Source organism: Passer domesticus, unplaced genomic scaffold (assembly GCF_036417665.1).
Source record: "Passer domesticus isolate bPasDom1 unplaced genomic scaffold, bPasDom1.hap1 HAP1_SCAFFOLD_351, whole genome shotgun sequence".
Lineage (NCBI taxonomy): Eukaryota > Metazoa > Chordata > Aves > Passeriformes > Passeridae > Passer > Passer domesticus.
The window spans coordinates 101-18,882 of NW_026990130.1; the positions used below are offsets into that span (position 1 = coordinate 101).

General features: G+C 54.0%; 1 protein-coding gene and 1 long non-coding RNA gene across 4 annotated transcripts; both read left to right on the plus strand.

Annotated features, from left to right (window-relative positions):
• Positions 1-224: 224 nt before the first annotated feature.
• Positions 225-4,735, plus strand: LOC135292424 (uncharacterized). Of its 2 annotated transcripts, none has more exons than XR_010354771.1 (4): positions 225-309; positions 1,304-1,523; positions 2,476-2,655; positions 4,599-4,735. It is a non-coding gene; the product is annotated as an uncharacterized LOC135292424 (long non-coding RNA). The 2 variants fall into 2 exon arrangements; XR_010354770.1 differs by lacking the exon at positions 4,599-4,735 and adding an exon at positions 3,266-3,472.
• A 1,242-nt stretch (positions 4,736-5,977) lies between these two features.
• Positions 5,978-18,635, plus strand: CTDNEP1 (CTD nuclear envelope phosphatase 1). Of its 2 annotated transcripts, none has more exons than XR_010354773.1 (8): positions 5,978-6,287; positions 10,408-10,474; positions 11,878-11,991; positions 12,908-12,979; positions 13,578-13,694; positions 15,254-15,365; positions 16,967-17,051; positions 18,326-18,635. XR_010354773.1 is itself a non-coding variant. In XM_064406634.1 (8 exons), the coding sequence occupies exons 1-8, from the start codon at positions 6,186-6,188 to the stop codon at positions 18,384-18,386; spliced, it is 735 nt and encodes a 244-aa protein (XP_064262704.1). In that variant the 5' UTR covers positions 5,980-6,185; the 3' UTR covers positions 18,387-18,633. The 2 variants fall into 2 exon arrangements, 1 of the variants encoding a protein (XP_064262704.1); XM_064406634.1 differs by having other exon boundaries at positions 5,980-6,287; positions 11,873-11,991; positions 18,326-18,633.
• Positions 18,636-18,782: the final 147 nt, after the last annotated feature.

The following is an 18,782-nucleotide window of genomic DNA, read 5'->3' on the forward strand; positions in this document are numbered from 1 at the left end:
GGGGGTTTTGGGGGGGTTTGGGGTGGTTTTAGGGATTTTAGGGGGGTTTGGGAGGTTTTTGGGGTGGTTTTGGGGGATTTCTGGGGGTTTTGTGGTGGTTTTTAGGGGTTTTTGGGGTGGTTTTGGGGTGGTTTTTGGGGTGTTTTTGGGGTTTTAGGGGTGTTGGGGGAGTTTTTGGGGTGGTTTTTGGGGGTCCCGAAGGGCTGCGAGCCCCCCGAACCCCCCCAGGGCCGAGCAGGTGCTCGTGGTGCTGCTGGAGGTGCCACGGGAGCAGTTCCAGGAGGGGCTGAGCCCCCTGGTCAGGGAACGGTGAGTGGGGGGCAAAAAACTCCCTAAAAACACCCTAAAACCCCCAAAACACCATCAAATACCCCGAAAAACCACTTGAAAACACAAAAATTTCCCCCAAATCCCCCCAAATTCCCCAAATTTCTCCCAAATCCCCCCCAATTTCCCCCCCTAAAATCCCCAAATCCCCCCCAACCCCCCCCAAAAATCCCCAATTTCCCCCAAATCCCCCCAATTTCCCCAAAATCCCCCCAATTTCCCCCCAAATCCCCCCCAAAATCCCTTAAATTTCCCCCAAAACCCCCCCAATTTCCCCCCAATTTTCCCCAAACCCCCCCAATTTCCCCCAAAAATCCCCAAATCCCCCCAAAATCCCCCCAATTTCCCCCAAATCCCCCCAATTTCCCCCAAAATCCCCCAATTTCCCCCAAATCCCCCCAATTTCCCCCAAAAATCCCCAAATCCCCCCCAATTTCCCCCAAAATCCCCCAATTTCCCCCAAACCCCCCCAATTTCCCCCCCTAAAATCCCAAAATCCCCCCCAAAATCCCCAAGTCCCCCCCAAAATCCCCCAATTTCCCCCCCAAATCCCCCCAACCCCCCCCAACATCCCCCTAAATCCCCAAATCCCCCCCAATTTCCCCCAAATCCCCCCCAAAATCCCTAAATTTCCCCCAACCCCCCCCAATTTCCCCCCAATTTCCCCCAACCCCCCCCAATTTCCCCCCTAAAATCCCCAAATCCCAAAAACCCCCCCAATTTCCCCCCAAATCCCCCCCAAAATCCCCCAAAAATCCCCAAATCCCCCCAATTCCCCCCCAAAATCCCCCAATTTCCCCCAAAATCCCCAAATTTCCCCCAAATCCCCCCTAAACCCCCCAAACCCTCCCAATTTCCCCCCTAAAATCCCCCAATTTCCCCCAAAAACCCCCCAAACCCCCCCAAAATCCCCCAATTTCCCCCCCAAACTCCCCCAAATCCCCCCCAAAATCCCCAAACCCCCCCCAATTTCCAGGCTGCACTTCCGGGACCTTTTCGGGGACCCCCTGGGCTGGCTGGGCCGGGCGCCCCCGGGCCCGGGGGGGCTCCTGGGGGGGGCGCTGGGGGGGCTGCCCCGCCCCCCGGGGGGGTCCCGGACCCTCGTGCTGGACTCGCTGAGCTGGGCCCTGCTGCGGGAGCCCCTCCCCGCCTCTGCCGCGGGCTGGGGGCGCTGCTGGGGGGGGCTCCCCCCCACGGTGAGGGGGCTTGGGGGGAATTTTGGGGGGGATTTTGGGGGGGTTTGGGGAAATTTGGGGGCGATTTGGGGGAGATTTGGGGGGGATTTGGGGGAGATTTGGGGGTTTGGGGGGGTTTGGGGAAATTTGGGGGGATTTAGGGGGGTTTGATGGGATTTTGGGGGGGTTTGGGGAAATTTGGGGGCGATTTGGGGGGGATTTGGGGGAGATTTGGGGGAGATTTGGGGGGTTTGGGGAAATTTGGGGGGATTTAGGGGGGATTTGGGGGGGTTTTGGGGGGTTTGGGGGAAATTTGGGGGGATTTAGGGGGGATTTGGGGGGGTTTTGGGGGGGATTTGGGGAAATTTGGGGGGGATTTAGGGGGGATTTGGGGGGGTTTGAGGGAGATTTGGGGGAAATTTGGGGGGATTTGGGGGGTTTGGGGGCGTTTGATAGGGATTTTGGGGGGGATTTGGGGGAGGTTTGGGGGGGGGGGATTGGGGGATTTGGGGATTTTGGGGGGAAATTGGGGGGATTTGGGTGGGTTTGAGGGGGCTTTGGGGAGATTGAGGGGATTTGGGAGGAAATTTGGGGATTTTGGGGGGGATTTGGGGAAGTTTGGGGAGGTTTGGGGGGTCTGGGGAAGGTTTGGGGGTATTTGGGGGGTGATTTGGGAGGTTTGGGGAGGGTTTGGGGAAATTTGGGGGATTTGGGGGGATTTGGGGGATTTTGGGGGGATTTTGGGGCAGTTTGGGGGGATTTGGGTGATTTTTGTGGGGATTTGGCAGCAATTTTGGGGATTTGGGGGGAATTTTGGGGGATTTAGGGAGGGTTAGGAAGATCCTGGAAAATTTTGGGGAGATTCTGGGTGGGTTGGGAGGATTTTGGGGGTCTTGAGGGTTTTTTTTAGGCGATTTTAAGGAATTTTGACCAAATTTTTGGGGTTTTGGGGGTCCCCAATGCCCCCTCCCAGAGCCCCCTCCCCGAATTGTGGCGCTGCTGCACCAGGACCTGCACCCCCCCCCAGTTTTGGGGGCTCTCGGGGGTCTCGCCCGGGCCCAGCTGATCCTGGGGGGGCCCCCCGAGACCCCCGGAGCCCCCCGGAGGCTGAGGCTGCTCAGGGGACCCCCAGAAAGGGGGGGGACCCCTCCAGGTGGGGGGGGCTGGGGGGATTTGGGGGTCCTGGGGGGATTTTGGGGGGTCCTGAAGGGATTTTGGGGGGTCCTGGGGGATTTTGGGGGTCCTGAAGGGATTTTGGGGGGTCCTGGGGGGATTTTTGGGGGTCCTGGGGGGATTTTGGGGGGTCCTGGGGGAATTTTGGGGGGTCCTGGGGGGATTTTGGGGGGGTCCTGGGGGGATTTTAGGGGGATTTTGGGGGGGTCCTGGGGGGATTTTGGGGGGTCCTGGGGGGATTTTGGGGGTCCTGGGGGGATTTTGTGGGGATTTTGGGATATTTTTAGGGTGAATTTTAGGGGTGAATTTTGGGGCAATTTGAGGTAATTTTGGGATGGATTTTGAGCTTGTTTTTGGGGTTAGATTTTGGGAGAATTTTGGGTATTTTTGGGGTCAAATTTGGGCTGATTTTGAGGCAATTTTGGGATGAATTTTGGGAGAAATTTGGGGTGAATTTTGTGTTGATTTTGTGGTGATTTTGGGGTGAATTTTGGGGCAATTTGAGGTGATTTTGGGGTGGGTTTTGAGCTGATTTTGTGGTGAGTTTGGGGTGAATTTTGGGGTCTTTCATCCTCTCCCCTCCCCCCCAGGAGACCCTCACCCTCCTCCCCGACGGTTCCTTGGGGGGGCCCCCCCAGCCCGACCCCCCCCCGACCCTTGGGGACCCCTCCCCAAATTGGGGAGAGCCCAAAAAGCCCCAAAACTCCCCAAATTTGGGGGTGGACCCCCGTGACCTTCCGCCTGGGGCTGTCGGGGGCCGAGCGGGGGGCGAGGGCGGCCCTGACCCCCCCGTACCTGCCCAGTGAGTCTGGGGACCCCAAATCCCCCCAAAATCACCCCAAAAATCCACTGAAAAATCCCTGGAATTCCTCCCCAAATCCCCCTAAAATTCCTCCCAAAAACCCCCCCAAAATCCCCTTAAAAAACCCCGAAAATTTGCTAAAAATCCTCCCCAAAATCCACCAAAAAAACCCTGAAATCCCTCCCAAAAACCCCTCAACATCCCCCCCAAAATCCCTTTAAAAAAGCCCAAAAATTGCTCAAATCCCCCCAAAATCACCCCAAAATTCCACTGAAAAAAACCCTGAAATTCCTCCCCAAATCCCCCTAAAGTTCCTCCCCCAGTTCCCCCCAAAACTCCCCAAAAATTGGCTGAAATCCCCCCAAAAAAGCCCTAAAATTCCTCCCAAAACTCACCAAAAACCCCCTTAAAAAACACCAAAAATTTGCTAAAAATCCCCCCAAAATCTGCCAAAAAAAACCCCTAAAATTCCTCCCAAAAAAACTCCAAAATTCCCCCAAAATCCCCTTTAAAAACCCAAAAAATTGCTAAAAATCCCCCCAAAATTTACCCCAAAATCCCCCCAAAATTGCCCCAAAATCCCCCAAAAATTTACCCCAAAACCCCCAAAAAATCTTTGGAATTCCTCAAATCCTTAAAAATCGCCCCAAATTCCCCCAAATTCCCTCCAACCCCCCAATTTTTCCCAAAATTCCCTGAATTTCCTCCAAAATCTCCCAAATTTTCCCCAAATCCCCCAATTTTCCCCCTAAACTCCCCAAATTTTCCTCCCAAATTTTCCTCAAATTCCCCAATTTTTCCCCAGATTCTCCAAATTTTCCCTAAAATTCCCAAATTTTCCCCCAAAACTGTCCAAATTTCCCCAAAATTCCCCAAATTTCGCCCCAAAATTCCCTTTTTTTTTCCCAAAATCCCCCAATTTCCCCCAAAACTCCCCAAATTTTCCTAAAATCTCCCAAATTTCCTCCCAAATTTCCTAAATTCCCCAATTTTCCCCCAGATTCTCCAAATTTTCCCTAAAATCCCCAAATTTCCCCCCAAAATTCCAATTTTTTCCCAAAATCCCTCAATTTTCCCTCAATTTTCCCAAAATCCCCCGAATTTGCCCCAAATTCCCCCAGGCTGGAGCCCGAGGCGCCCCCCGAGGACCCCGAGGACCCCGACGAGGACCTGGAGCTGTGACCCCCCCCGGGAGCCCCAAATTTGGGGGGAAAAGCCCCAAAAACGGGACCCGAATAAAGGAGCTGCCCCTCCCCCACCCGCCCTGGTCCTTTCGGGGCAAAATCCCAAAATTTGGGGGGAAAAATTCCAAATGTAGGGCAAAAAAATTCCCAAATTTAGGGGGAAAAAAATTTCCCAATTTTAGGGAAACAGAATCCCAAAGTTTTGGGGGAAAAAATTCCCAATTTTAGGGGAAAAAAAATCCCAATTTTAGTGGTGAAAATCCCAAAGTTTGGGGAAAAAAATCCCAAATTTAGGGGGAAAAAAATCCCAAATTTAGGGGTGAAAATCCCAGATTTTTTGGGGGGAAAAAAATCCCAATTTTAGGGCAAAAAAATCCCAATTTTAGAAGAAAAAAATCCCAAAGTTTGGGGGAAAAAATTCCCAATTTTAGGGGGAGAAAAATCCCAAATTTAGGGAAAGACAAATCCCAAATTTTGGGGAACAAATACCAATTTTAGGGGAAAAAAAATCCTCAGATTTTGGGTGGGGGATCCCCCAGGTTTAGGCGGGAAATCCCCAATTTTTGGCGGGAAAACCTCAGACTTTGGGAGGGGAAATCCCAAATTTTTGGGGGGAAAAATCCCCAATTTTGGGGGTGGGGCCCTCAGGGGGTTGGGAGGTGGGCGGGGCTTCAAGAGGAGACCACGCCTCTCATTTAAATATAACAAACCACGTGTTTTACAGTAGGAACCACGCCCCTTAATTTGCATAAGTGAAATATCTGTGGTCCACACTGTTGCTCCCCTTCATTTACATAAATTTGCATAAAAGAAGAAGTTGGCTGTGACCCTTTTGGTAAGCCACGCCCCTTATTTACATAATTCAATCATAACTATTTGACATTAATTATCTTTAATAATGAAAACCACGCCCCTTAATTTGCATAAGCGACCGGTCAATCTCTCCCGTGCATTCATTCCAGTAGCAGAAACCCCGCCCCTAATTTACATACACGCTGTCAATCATTTCAGCCTGAGCCGATCCCAACGGCAGAAACCACGCCCCTAATTTACATACGCGCTGTCAATCATGTCAGCCCGAACTGCTCCCAACGGCACAAGCCACGCCCCCTTCATTTCCATAACGGCGCTGTCAATCACTGTCCGCTCGCTATAGCAACGCGACCGCGCCGCTCATTTACATAGCCCCGCCCCTCAGCCCCACCCCTTCCATTCTCCTCATTTAAGCTCCGCCCCCTCCATTCATGCACATGGTACTGTGGCCACGCCTCCCTCGTGCGTAGCCCCGTCCCCCGTGCGTGCCCCGGAAGCGCTGCTGCCGGAAGTGCCCCGGGGCGATGGCGGCCATGGCGGCGGCCGCGGCGGAGCCCCGGTGAGGGCCCGGAGCCCCCGAGCGCGCCCGGGGCCGCCCCCGGCAGCGCCTCCCTGGCCGGGGGGGGCCGCAGCGGCGGCGGCGGGGCCGCGGCGAAGCTGGCGGAGCTGGGGCGCGGGGCGGCCGGGGCCGGTACCGGCGCCGGTACCGGGATGATGCGGAGCCAGTGCCTGCTCGGCCTCCGCTCCTTCGTGGCCTTCGCCGCCAAACTCTGGAGCTTCGTGCTCTACCTGCTGCGGAGGCAGGTCCGCACCGTGAGTACCGGCACCGCCACCGGGCAGCGGGCACCGGCACCGGGATTAACCGGAACCGAGCGGGGGGAACGGGGAGGGACCGGGATAACGGGAATGGAACGGGACCGGGATTAACAGGAACGGAGAGGGGATAACGGGAATGGAACGGGATTAACGGGAATGGAACGGGACCGGGACCGGGAGTAACGGGAACCGAGCGGGGAGAGCGGGAACGGGGTGGGGTTAACGGGGACGGAGGAGGATTAACGGGAAGGGAGCGGGGACAGGGAGAGGGTAACGGGAACGGAGAGGGGATAACGGGGAGGGAGCGGGAGCGTAACCGGGATAACGGGAACGGGACTGGGACAGAACCGGGGATAACGGGAATGGACTGGGACAGAACCGGGGTAACGGGAGCGAGATGGGAAATGGAACCGGGGTAACGGGAACGGGGCCAGGAATGGAACCGGGATAACGGGAATGCGACTGGGACAACGGGAAGGGGACCGGGACAGAACCGGGATAACGGGAGTGGGACCAGGAACAGGGCCGGGGTAACGGGAACGGGGCCGGGGTAACGGGAATGCAGCGGGAACGGGAGTGGGATAACGGGAGTGGGACCGGGACAGAACCGGGATAACGGGAACAGAGCGGGGGAGCTGGGAGTGGAAGGAGAGCAGTACCGGGGGGAACGGGAACGGGAGCAGAGAGGGGAACCGGGACAGGACCGGGAGAACGGGAACGGGACCGGGAACGGGGCTGGGATAACGGGAGTGGGATCAGGAATGGAACCGGGGGTAACGGGAACGGGACCGGGAACGGGAGCGGGATAACGGGAATGGGACTGGGAGAGAACCGAGATAACGGGAACGGGATCAGGAACGGGGCCGGGATAACGGGAATGCAGCGCGAACGGGAGCGGGATAACAGGAACGGGATCAGGAACAGAAGTGGGATAACGGGAACGGGACTGGGAATGGAACCGACATAACGGGAACGGGGCCGGGACAGAACCGGGATAATGGGAACGGGATGAGGAACGGGACCAGGATAATGGGAGTGGGATCAGGAATGGAACCGGGATAACGGGAACGGGACCGGGAACGGGAGCGGGATAACGGGAATGGGACTGGGAGAGAACCGAGATAACGGGAACGGGATCAGGAACGGGGCCGGGATAACGGGAATGCAGCGCGAACGGGAGCGGGATAACAGGAACGGGATCAGGAACAGAAGTGGGATAACGGGAACGGGACTGGGAATGGAACCGACATAACGGGAACGGGGCCGGGACAGAACCGGGATAACGGGAACGGGACAGGACCGGGATAACGGGAACGGGAACGGGGATAGCGGGAACGGGACAGGACCGGGATAACGGGAACGGGATGGGACCGGGATAACGGGAACGGGAACGGGACCGGGATAACGGGAGAGGCACCAGGAGGGACCGAGGGGCACCGGAGGGAGGAAAGCGGGAATTTCCGGGGAGGTTTTGGGGGATTTTTTTTGAATTTTGGGAATTTTGGGGGAAATTTTGAGAATTTTGGGGGAATTTTGGGGGAATTTTGGGGGAATTTAGAAATTTTTTAAAATTTTTTCGGGATTTTTGGGGGAATTTTGGGAATTTTTTGGGGGGAATTTGGGGCATTTTGGGGGAATTTGGAGGATTTTTGGGAGGATTTTGGGGGAATTTGGGAATTTCCTGGAATTTTTTTGAATTTTGGGGAGATTTGGGAGAATTTTAGGAATTTTTTTGGAATTTTTGGAGAATTTGGGGGGAATTTGGGAATTTTTGGGGAATTTTTGGGAATTATGGGGGAATTTGGGTGAATTTTGGGATTTTTTTGGGGGAAATTTTAGGGAAATGGGGAGGATTTTTCAAGATTTTCTTAATTTTTTTAGGGGATTTGGGAATATTTTGGGAGTTTTTGGGGAATTTTGAGGGAATTTTGGGAACTGTGTTGGAACTTTTGAGGTTTTAAAATTTTTTTTGGTTTTTTTTTAGGAATTTTGCTGTATTTATATTTCGATTTTGGATTTTTTGGGGGAGTTTTGGGGAATTTTGGGGGTTTTGAAAACAAATTTTAGGATTTTTTTTGGAATTTCCCGGGGCTTGGGGATTCTGAGGGAATATTTGGGGCAAATTTTGGGGAATCTTTGGAGTTTTCTGGGAATTTTGGGCGTTTTTTGGGAATTCTTGGTGTTTTTTAGGGAATTTTTGCAGAAGTTTGGGGGAATTTCCAGGCAGTTTTGGGTGGAAAATTTGGGATATTTTGGGATAAATTCAGAGGTTTTTTGAGATAAATTTGGGCTGTTTTGGCTAAATTTGGGGTATTTTGAGGTAAATCAGGAATATTTTGGATAAATTTAGGATTATTTTGGGATAAATTTGGGATTTTTTGGGAGAAATTCAGGATATTTTGGATAAACTTGAGCTATTTTGGGATAAATTTGGGGTATTTTGGATAAATTAGGGATTTTTTAAATAAATTCAAGATACTTTGGATAAATTTGGGAATTTTAGGGGTAAGTTCAGGATATTTTGGGATGAATTCAGGATATTTTGGATAAATTCAGGATGTTTTTGATAAATTGAGGATATTTTGGGATAAATCTGGGATATTTTTTGATAAACTCAGGATATTTTGGGCTATTTTGGATAAATTTGGGCCGTTTGAGGCTCGGGGGGTCCCGTGGGGGATTTTTTGGGGGGAATTTTTGATTTTTTGGGAGAATTCTTGATTTTTTGGGAAACTTTTGATTTTTTGGGGGGAATTTTTGATTTTTTGGGGGGAATTTTTGAATTTTTGGGGAATTTTGGGCTCTCCTGGGGTCATTTCAGGGCAACTTTGGCTTTTTTTGGGAGGATTTTGGGGGGAAATTTGGGATTTTGGGAATTTCCCGGCGGCTCAAGGTTGAATCCGGCCCGGGGGGGTCACGGGGGGGGGGTGGGGGAGGGGCCGGGGCTATTTTGGGATGGGGGAGGGGCCGGGAGGGCCCCGGAATGGAAACCTGGGAATTCCCAGGAAATTTGGGGGAATTTTGGGAATTTATGGGAATTCCTGGGGAATTTGGGACATTTCTGGGAACTTTTGGGGGGAATTTTGGGGAATTTTTGGGGAACCTTTGGGATTTTTGGGGGAATTTTGGGATTTTGGGGGGAATTTTTGGCAATTTTGGAGGGATTTTTGGGAATTCCTGGAAATTTCGGGGGAATCTGGGAGAATTTTTTGGGGATTTCTGGGAATTTTTGAGGGATTTGGGAACTTTTTGGGGAATTTCAGGGAATTTTGGGGGAATTTCTGTGAATTTTGGGGAGATTTTTTGGGAATTTCTGGAAGTTTTGGGGGACTCTGAGAGAATTTTTCGGTATTTTGGGGGAATTTTAGGGATTTTTGGGGGAAATTCAGGGAATTTTTTTGGAATTTTGGGAATTCTGGGGGATTTGAGGAAATTTCTGGGAATTTTGGGATTTTTTTGAGGGATTTGGGGGGATTTCTGAGAACTTTGGGGAAACTTTTTGGGAATTTTTGAGGTATTTGGGGGAATTTTGGGGGGCTTTTATGACATTTCTGGGAATTTTTGGGGAATTTGGGAGTCCTGAGGGATTTCTGGGGGGGTTTAGGGGAATTTCGATGGAGTTTTGGGGGGATTTTTAGGGATTTGGGGGAATTTTTTGGGACTTTTGGGACATTTCAGGGAATTTGGGGAGAATTTTTGGGGTCCCCAGGGGGATTTTGGGGAATTTTGAGGCGTTTTTGTGGAATTTTGGGTGGAATTGGTGAAAATTTGGGGAAATTTGGGACAAATTTGGGCGTTTTGTGGAATTTAAAGAGGTTTTGAGGGGGTTTTGATGGAATTTGGGTGGATTGTGAGGAGATTTTTGAGGGATTTTGGGGAAATTTTTGGGATTTTTTTTTGATTTTGATGAAATGTCAGAGAATTTTTAGGGTTTTGGGGTGAATTTTGGGGGTTCCGACCCCATTTTTGGGGGTTTTTCCCTCCCAAAAATCCCCTGGGGGGGCTCAGGAAGCTCCGAAATTTTGGGGTTTTTTTTGGGGGGAGGATTTTTGGGCTCTCCCTGATGGAATTTGGGGATTCCCGAATGTTGGGGTCCCCCAAATTTGGGGTTTGCCAGGTGATCCAGTACCAGACCGTGCGCTACGACGTGCTGCCCCTGTCCCCCATCTCCAGGAACCGCCTGAGTGAGTCCAAAACCCCAAAGTCGGGGAGGAAATCCCAAAATTTGGGGTGGGAAATCCCAGAACTGGGGAGAAAAACCCAGAACTGAGGAGAAAAATCCCAAAATTGGAGAGAAAACCCCAAAATTGGGGTGGGAAATCACCAAACTGGTGAGAAAACCCCAAAATTTGGGATGGGAAATCCCCAAACTAGGGAGAAAAACGCAAAACTTGGGTGGAAAACCCCAAAACTGGGCAGAAAAACCCAAAATTGGGGAGAAAATCCCAAAATTGGGGAGAAACACCCAAAACTGGGCAGAAAAACCCAAAAGTTGGGGTGGGAAACCAAAAAACTGGGCAGAAAGAACCAAAACTTGGGTGGAAAACCCCAAAACTGGGGAGAAAAACCCAAAATTGGGGTGGGAAATCCCAAAATTGGGGAGGAAGACCCAAAATTTGGGGTGGGAGATCCCAAAACTGGGGAGGAAACCCCAAAAGTGTGGAGAAAAAAACCAAAATTTGGTGTGGGAAATCCCAAAATTGGGGAGAAAAACCCAAAATGGGTGGAAAACCCCAAAACTGGTGAGAAAATCCCAAAATTGGTGTGGGAAATCCCAGAACTGGGGAGAAAACCCCAAAATTGAGGAGGAAAACCCAAAACTGGGGGGGAAGTCCCAAAATTGGGGAGAAACACCCAAAATTTGGAATGGCAAATCCCAAAATTGGGGAGAAACACCCGAAACTGGGCAGAAAAACCCAAAAGTTGGGGTGGGAAACCCAAAAACTGGGCAGAAAGAACCAAAAATTGGGGAGGAAACCCCAAACCTGGGGAGAAACACCCAAAACTGGGCAGAAAACCCCAAAATTTGGGGTGGCAAATCCCAAAATTGGGGAGAAACACCCAAAATTTGGGGTGGGAAATCCCAGAACTGGTGAGGAAACCCCAACACTGGGGAGAAAACCCCAACATTTGGGTGAAAAATGCAAAATTTGAGGACAGAACCCCAAAATTCATGACAGAATCTCAAAATTCGGCTGGGAAATCCAAAATTTGGTGTGGGAAATCCCAAAATTAAGAGAAAACGAGTTCAACCCCCAAAATTTTCCCCCCAAATCGCCAGATTTTCTCCCGAACACGCAAATTTTGCTCCTAAATCCCCAAATTTTTACCCCAAACCCCCAAATTTTGCCCCCAAATCCCCAAATTTGCCCCCAAAACCCCAAATTTTCTCCCCAAACCCCCAAATTCTGCCCCTAAACCCCCAAATTTTGCCCCAAACCCCCAAATTTTGCCCCCAAATCCCCAAATTTCCCCCCCAAACCCCCAAATTCTGCCCTCAGATCTCCACATTTCCTCCTCAAACCCCCGAATTCTGCCCGAAATTCCCCGATTTTGCCCAAATTTGGGGGATTTTGCCCCAGACCAGGTGAAGAGGAAGATCCTGGTGCTGGACCTGGACGAGACCCTGATCCACTCCCACCACGACGGCGTCCTGCGGCCCACGGTGCGGCCCGGGACCCCCCCCGACTTCATCCTCAAGGTCTGGTGCGATTTGGGGGAAAATTCCACAATTTTGGGGCATTTTGGGGGATTTGGGAGGGATTTGGGGCAGTTTTTGGGGAGTTTTTGGGGTTTTTTTGGGTGTTTTTGGGGCATCCTGAGGCCCACGGTGCGGCCCGGGACCCCCCCCGACTTCATCCTCAAGGTCTGGGGCCAAATTCCGCAATTTTGGGGCATTTTGGGCAAGATTTTGGGAATTTTGGGGGGTTTGGGAGTTTTTGGGCAGTTTTGGGGGAGTTTTTTTGGTTTTTTGGGGGTTTTTTGGGTGTCATAAGGCCCACGGTGCGGCCCGGGACCCCCCCCGACTTCATCCTCAAGGTCTGGGGGGATTTGGGGGGAATTTGGGTGATTTTGGGAAGAATTTGAGGGGTTTGGAAGGGATTTGGGGCAGTTTGTGGGGATTTGAGGGAAGTTTTTAGGCACTTCACTGAGGTTTTTTGGGGGATTTTGGAGAATTTGGGGAACTTTGGGGAGACTTTGGGAGATTTTGGGGGGTTCGGGGTGGATTTTTGGGGCCCTGGGGCTGATTTTGGTGTCCTGGGGCTGATTTTGGGGGTCTTTGGTGGAATTTTGGGGTCCTGGGGCTGATTTTGGGATCCTGAGGCTGATTTTGGGGGGTTTGGGGTGGAATTTTGGGGTCCTGGGGCTGATTTTGGGGGTCTTTGGTGGAATTTTGGGGTCCCACGGCTGATTTTGGGGTCCCACGGCTGATTTTGGGGGGTTTTGGGTGGAATTTTGGGGGTCCCAGGGCTGATTTTGGGTTCCCAGGGCTGATTTTGGGGGGTTTTGGGTGGAATTTTGGGGGGTTTGGGGTGGAATTTTGGGGTTCCCAGGGCTGATTTTGGGGGGTTTGGGGTGGATTTTTGGGGTCCCGGGCTGATTTTGGGGTCCCCCAGGTGGTGATCGACAAACACCCCGTGAGGTTCTTCGTGCACAAACGGCCCCACGTGGATTTCTTCCTGGAGGTGGTGAGTGAACCCCAAAAAGCCCCAAATTCACCCCAAAATCCGCCCCAAAATGTCCTCAAATTCCTTCTAAACCCTTCCAAAATCCAAAAAAATCCCAAAAAATCTCCAAAATTCCCAATCCAGGTGAGCTGGGAGTGTTCATGGCCCCAAATCCCACCTGAGACCCCCCAAACCTTCCAAAATCCCCTCAAATCACCCCAAAATTCCCTAAAATTCGTGAATTTTCCCAAAATCCCATGAATTTTCCCCAATTTCCCCAGGTGAGCCAGTGGTACGAGCTGGTGGTGTTCACGGCCAGCATGGAGATCCACGGCCACAAACCCCACCTGAGACCCCCAAAATCCCCTCAAATCCGCCCAAAACACCCCAAAATTCATGAATTTCCCCCAAAATTCGTGAATTTTCCCAAAATCGCGTGAATTTTGCCCAATTCCCCCAGGTGAGCCAGTGGTAGGAGCTGGTGGTGCTCACGGCCAGCATGGAGATCCACGGCCCCAAATCCCACCTGAGACCGCCAAAATCCCCTCAAATCACCCCAAAATTCCCTAAAATTCCTGATTTTTCCCAAAATCGTGTGAATTTCCCCCAATTTCCCCAGGTGAGCCAGTGGTACGAGCTGGTGGTGTTCACGGCCAGCATGGAGATCTACGGCTGCGCCGTGGCCGACAAGCTGGACAACAACCGCAGCATCCTCAACCGCCGCTACTACCGACAGGTGAGCCACACACCTGGGCAGGTGAGACACACCTGCACAGGTAACCCTGGGATACAGGTAACCCTGGGACAGGTGTGGGGACAGCCTCAACCGCCGCTACTACCGACAGGTGAGCCACACACCTGGGCAGGTGAGACAGGTGAGACACACCTGCACAGGTAACCCTGGGATACAGGTAACACTGGGACAGGTGTGGGGACAGCCTCAACCGCCGCTACTACTGACAGGTGAGAGCACCTGGGGTACAGGTGAGACAGGTGGGACACACCTGGGGTACAGGTGAGACAGGTAACACTGGGACAGGTAACCCTGGGATACAGGTAACACTGGGACAGCCTCAACCGCCGCTACTACCGACAGGTGAGCCACACAGCTGGGCAGGTGAGACACACCTGCACAGGTAACCCTGGGATACAGGTAACACTGGGACAGGTGTGGGGACAGCCTCAACCGCCGCTACTACCGACAGGTGAGCCACACACCTGGGCAGGTGAGACAGGTGACACTGGAACAGGTAACACTGGGACAGCCTCAACCGCCACTACTGCCGACAGGTGAGAGCACCTGGGGTACAGGTGAGACAGGTAACCCTGGGACAGGTAACCCTGGGATACAGGTAACACTGGGACAGCCTCAACCGCCGCTACTACCGACAGGTGAGCCACACACCTGGGGTACAGGTGAGACAGGTGAGACACACCTGGGCAGGTGAGACAGGTAACACTGGGACAGGTGACACTGGGCAGGTAACCCTGGGGTAGACACACCTGCACAGGTAACACTGGGACAGGTAACACTGGGACAGCCTCAGCCACCACTAGTGCTGACAGTGAGACACACCTGGGGTACAGGTGAGAGACACCTGGGCAGGTGAGACTGGGACAGGTGAGGGACTGGGTTCATCATCAGCCACACATTGGGCGTGTCCAGGTCAGGTGGGCGTGTCCATGGGCGTGTCCAGGTGAGGCGGGCGTGTCCAGGTGAGGAGGGCGTGGCCCTGGGTGTGTCCCACATACAGTGGGTGTGTCCAGGTGAAGCGGGCATGTTCATGGGTGTGTCCAGGTGAGGTGGGCGTGTCCAGGCATGTGTCCAGGTAAGATGGGCATGGCTCTGGGCGTGTCTCAGGTGCAGTGGGCGTGTCCCAGGCATGGTGGGCGTGTCCCAGGTGGGGTGGGCGTGTCCCACGCACAGTGGGCATGTCCCAGGTGTGTTGGGTGTGTCCCTGGGCGTGTCCCAGGTGCAGTGGGCGTGTCCCAGGTGAGGTGGGCGTGTCCCAGGTGTGTTTGGCATGTCCCTGGGCGTGTCCCAGGTGTGGTGGGCGTGTCCCCAGAGCAGTGGGCGTGTCCCTGGGTGTGTCCCACGTGTGGTGGGCGTGTCCCGGGCAGGGTGGGCGTGTCCCCAGAGCAGTGGGCGTGTCCCGGGCAGGGTGGGCGTGTCCCCAGAGCAGTGGGTGTGTCCCTGGCACAGTGGGCATGTCCCCGGCGCAGTGGGCGTGTCCTGGGCAGGGTGGGCGTGTCCGGGGCGCGGTGGGCGTGTCCCTGACGCGGCCCCGCCCCCAGCACTGCACGCTGGAGCTGGGCAGTTACATCAAGGACCTGTCGGTGGTGCACAGCGACCTGTCCAGCATCGTCATCCTGGACAACTCCCCCGGCGCCTACCGCAGCCACCCAGGTACCCAAAAAGTGCCAAAATAGCCCCAAAAAATATTCCTAAAATATCCCAAAAATCCCTGTTCTGAAACTCCCCAAAATCACCCAAATATCACCCAAAAATCCCCCCCAAACCCCCCCGGGGTCTGTCCAGCGTCGTCATCCTGGGCGCCTCCCCGGGCGCCTACCGCAGCCACCCAGGTACCCAAAAAGTGCCAAAATAGCCCCAAAAATGTTTATGGAACATTCCAGAAATCCCCGTCCTGAAATTCCCAAAATCACCCCAAAAATCACTCCACAAATCAAACCCAAACCCCCCCGGGGTCTGTCCAGCATCGTCATCCTGGGCACCTCCCCTGGCACCTGTCAGAGTCTCCCAGGTACCCAAAATATCCTAAATTAGCCCCAAAAAATAGTCCCAAAATATCCCAAAAATCCCTGTTCTGAAACTCCCCAAAATCGCCCCAAAAATCCACCCCAAACCCCCCCGGGGTCTGTCCAGCGTCATCACCCTGGGCACCTCACCTGGCGCCTGTCAGAGCTTCCCAGGTACCCAAAAATTCCCAAAGTGTTCCAGAAATATCCCCAAAAATAGTCCCAAATTATCCCCAAAATGTCCCAAAAGTCCCGTGCTCAAGTTGCCCCAAAATCCCCAGAAATTCCCCCAAAAATCCTCTCAAATCCCATCCAGAACTCCCCAAATCCCCCCTAAAATTCCCCCAGGACCCCCCAAATCCCCTGGGGACCCCCAAAATTCCCCCAGGACCCCCCAGACCTCAACCAAGACCCCCAAAACCTCCCCCAGGTTCCCCCAAAATCCCACCCAGAAGCTCAAAATTTCCCTCAGGACCCCCAAAATCCTCTCAGGACCCCCCCAAATCCCACCCAGGACCCCCAAAACCCCTCCAGGACCCCCCAAATCCCCTGGGGACCCCCCAAACTCCCCCAGGACCCCCCAAACCTCATCCAAGGCCCCCAAAACCTCCCCCAGGTTCCCCCAAATCCCACCCAGAAGCTCAAAATTTCCCTCAGGACCTCCAAAATCCCCCCAGGACCCCCCCAAATCCCACCCAGGACCCCCTCAGGATCCCCCCAAAACCTCTCCAGGACCCCCCAAATCCCCCCAGACAACGCCATCCCCATCAAGTTATGGTTCAGTGACCCCAGAGACCCCCAAAACCTCCCCTAAAAACCCCCAAATCTCCCCCAAATCCCACCTGGGACCCCCCAAACCCCTCCAGGACCCCCCAAATCCCCTGGGGACCCCCCAAACTCCCCCAGGACCCCCCAAACCTCTCCCAGGTTCCCCCAAAACCCCACCCAGAAGCTCAAAATTTCCCTCAGGACCCCCAAAATCCTCTCAGGATTCCCCAAATCCCACCCAGGACCTCCCAAACCCCTCCAGGACCCCCCAAATCCCCTGGGGACCCCCCAAAACCCCCCCAAATCCCCCCAGACAACGCCATCCCCATCAAGCCGTGGTTCAGTGACCCCGGGGACCCCCAAAACCTCCCCTAAAAACCCCCAAATCTCCCCCAAATCCCACCCAGGACCCCCCAGAATCCCCCCAGGACCCCCCAAATCCCCCAGGGACCCCCCCAAAACCCCCCCAAATCCCCCCAGACAACGCCATCCCCATCAAGTCGTGGTTCAGTGACCCCGGGGACACGGCCCTGCTCAACCTGCTGCCCATGCTGGACGCGCTCAGGTGGGCTGGGGGGATCTGGGGGGCATTTGGGGGTCTTGGGGGGTTCTGAGGGGATTTGAGGGGGATTTGGGGGGGAATTGGGGGTCCTGGAGGGGATTTAGGGGGGGATTTGGGGGTCCTGGAGGGGATTTGGGGGCTCCTGGAGGGGATTTAGGGGGGGATTTGGGGGTCCTGGAGGGGATTTGGGGGCTCCTGGAGGGGATTTGGGGGGATCTGGGGGGGATTTGGGGGTCCTGGAGGGGATTTGGGGGGTTTTGGGGGGGTTTTGGGGGTCCTGGAGGCGGTTTGGGGGGAATTTGGGGAGGATTTGCGGGGGTTTGGGAGGAATTTGAGGGGGATTTAGGGGTCCAGGAGGGGATCTGGGGGGGATTTGGGGGTCTTGGGGGGCATTTGAAGGGGATTTGGAGGAGTTTTGGGGGTCCTGGAGGGGATCTGGGGGGTAATTGAGGGGGATTTGGGGGCGATTTGGGGGCGATTTGGGGGAGATTTATGGGGTCCTGGAAGGATTTAGGGGGTTCTGGAGAGGTTTGGGGGGATTTGGGAGGGATTTGCGGGGGATTTTGGGGGAATTTTTGGAGGATTTGGGGGGGTTTGGGAGGGATTTGAGGGGGATTTGGGGGTCCAGGAGGGGATTTGGGGGAGATTTGGGGGGGATTTGGGGGTCCTGGAGGGATTTGGGGGGGAATTGGAGGGGTTCTGGAGGGATTTGGGGGGGGATTTGGGGGTCCTGGGGGGATTTGAGGGGCATTTGGGGGGTCCTGGAGGAGATTTAGGGGTGATTTTATGGGGATTTGGGGGAAATTCGGGTGGTCCTGGAGAAATTTTTGGGATTTGGGAGGATTTTGGGGTGTCCTGGGGAGGATTTTGGGGGTTTCCCCTCACATTTTGGGGTTTTCCCCTCACATTTTTGGGGTTTTCCCCTCACATTTTGGGGTTTTCCCCTCACATTTTTTGTGTTTTTCCCCTCACATTTTTTGTGTTTTTCCCCTCACATTTTTTGTGTTTTTCCCCTCACATTTTGGTTTTTTTCCCTCACATTTTGTGTTTTTCCCCTCACATTTTTGGGGTTTTCCCCTCACATTTTTGCATTTTCCCCTCACATTTTTGGGGTTTTCCCCTCACATTTTGGGTTCCCCCCCACACACTTTGGGTTCTCCCCTCACATTTTTGCATTTTCCCCTCACATTTTTGCATTTTCCCCTCACATTTTGTGTTTTTCCCCTCACATTTTTGCGTTTTCCCCTCACATTTTGGGGTTTTTCCCTCAAATTCAGGTTCACGGCCGACGTTCGCTCCGTGCTGAGCCGCAACCTCCACCAGCACCGCCTGTGGTGACCCCGGAGCCCCCCGGGACCCCCGGGACCCCCCCCGGGGACCCCCCGGGACCCCCGGACGGGACCCCCGGACCCCTCCCCCACCTTGGGGGGACACAGCCGGGGGCGCCCCTCCCCCCACGGGGACAACGCCAGCACCGAGGGGACCCCGGGACCCCCGGGATGAGACCCCCGGGATGAGACCCCCGGGACCCCCGGGCCGGACTCTGCGCCCCCCCCTCATTTTTTTGGGGGGCGGGGGGAGGGAAGGGGGGGGGGGGAATTGAATTTTGGGGAGGGGGGAGGGGATGGGTTCTGACGGCCCTCCCCCACCCCTCCCCCTCACGTGCCTGAATTTGGGGGGGGGGGTGTTTTTTGAGGGGGGGAGGGGCTTTGGGGGCCGCCCCTCCCCCTCCCG

What these genes read in the sequence shown, in the direction of transcription:
- CTDNEP1 (XM_064406634.1), top strand. Translation starts at nt 6,186, where the DNA reads ATGATGCGGAGCCAGTGCCTGCTCGGCCTCCGCTCCTTCGTGGCCTTC. An exon ending in TGCGGAGGCAGGTCCGCACC is followed by an intron (nt 6,288 to 10,407) that starts GTGAGTACCGGC and finishes GGGGTTTGCCAG; the next exon opens with GTGATCCAGTACCAGACCGT. An exon ending in CGCCTACCGCAGCCACCCAG is followed by an intron (nt 15,366 to 16,966) that starts GTACCCAAAAAG and finishes AAATCCCCCCAG; the next exon opens with ACAACGCCATCCCCATCAAG.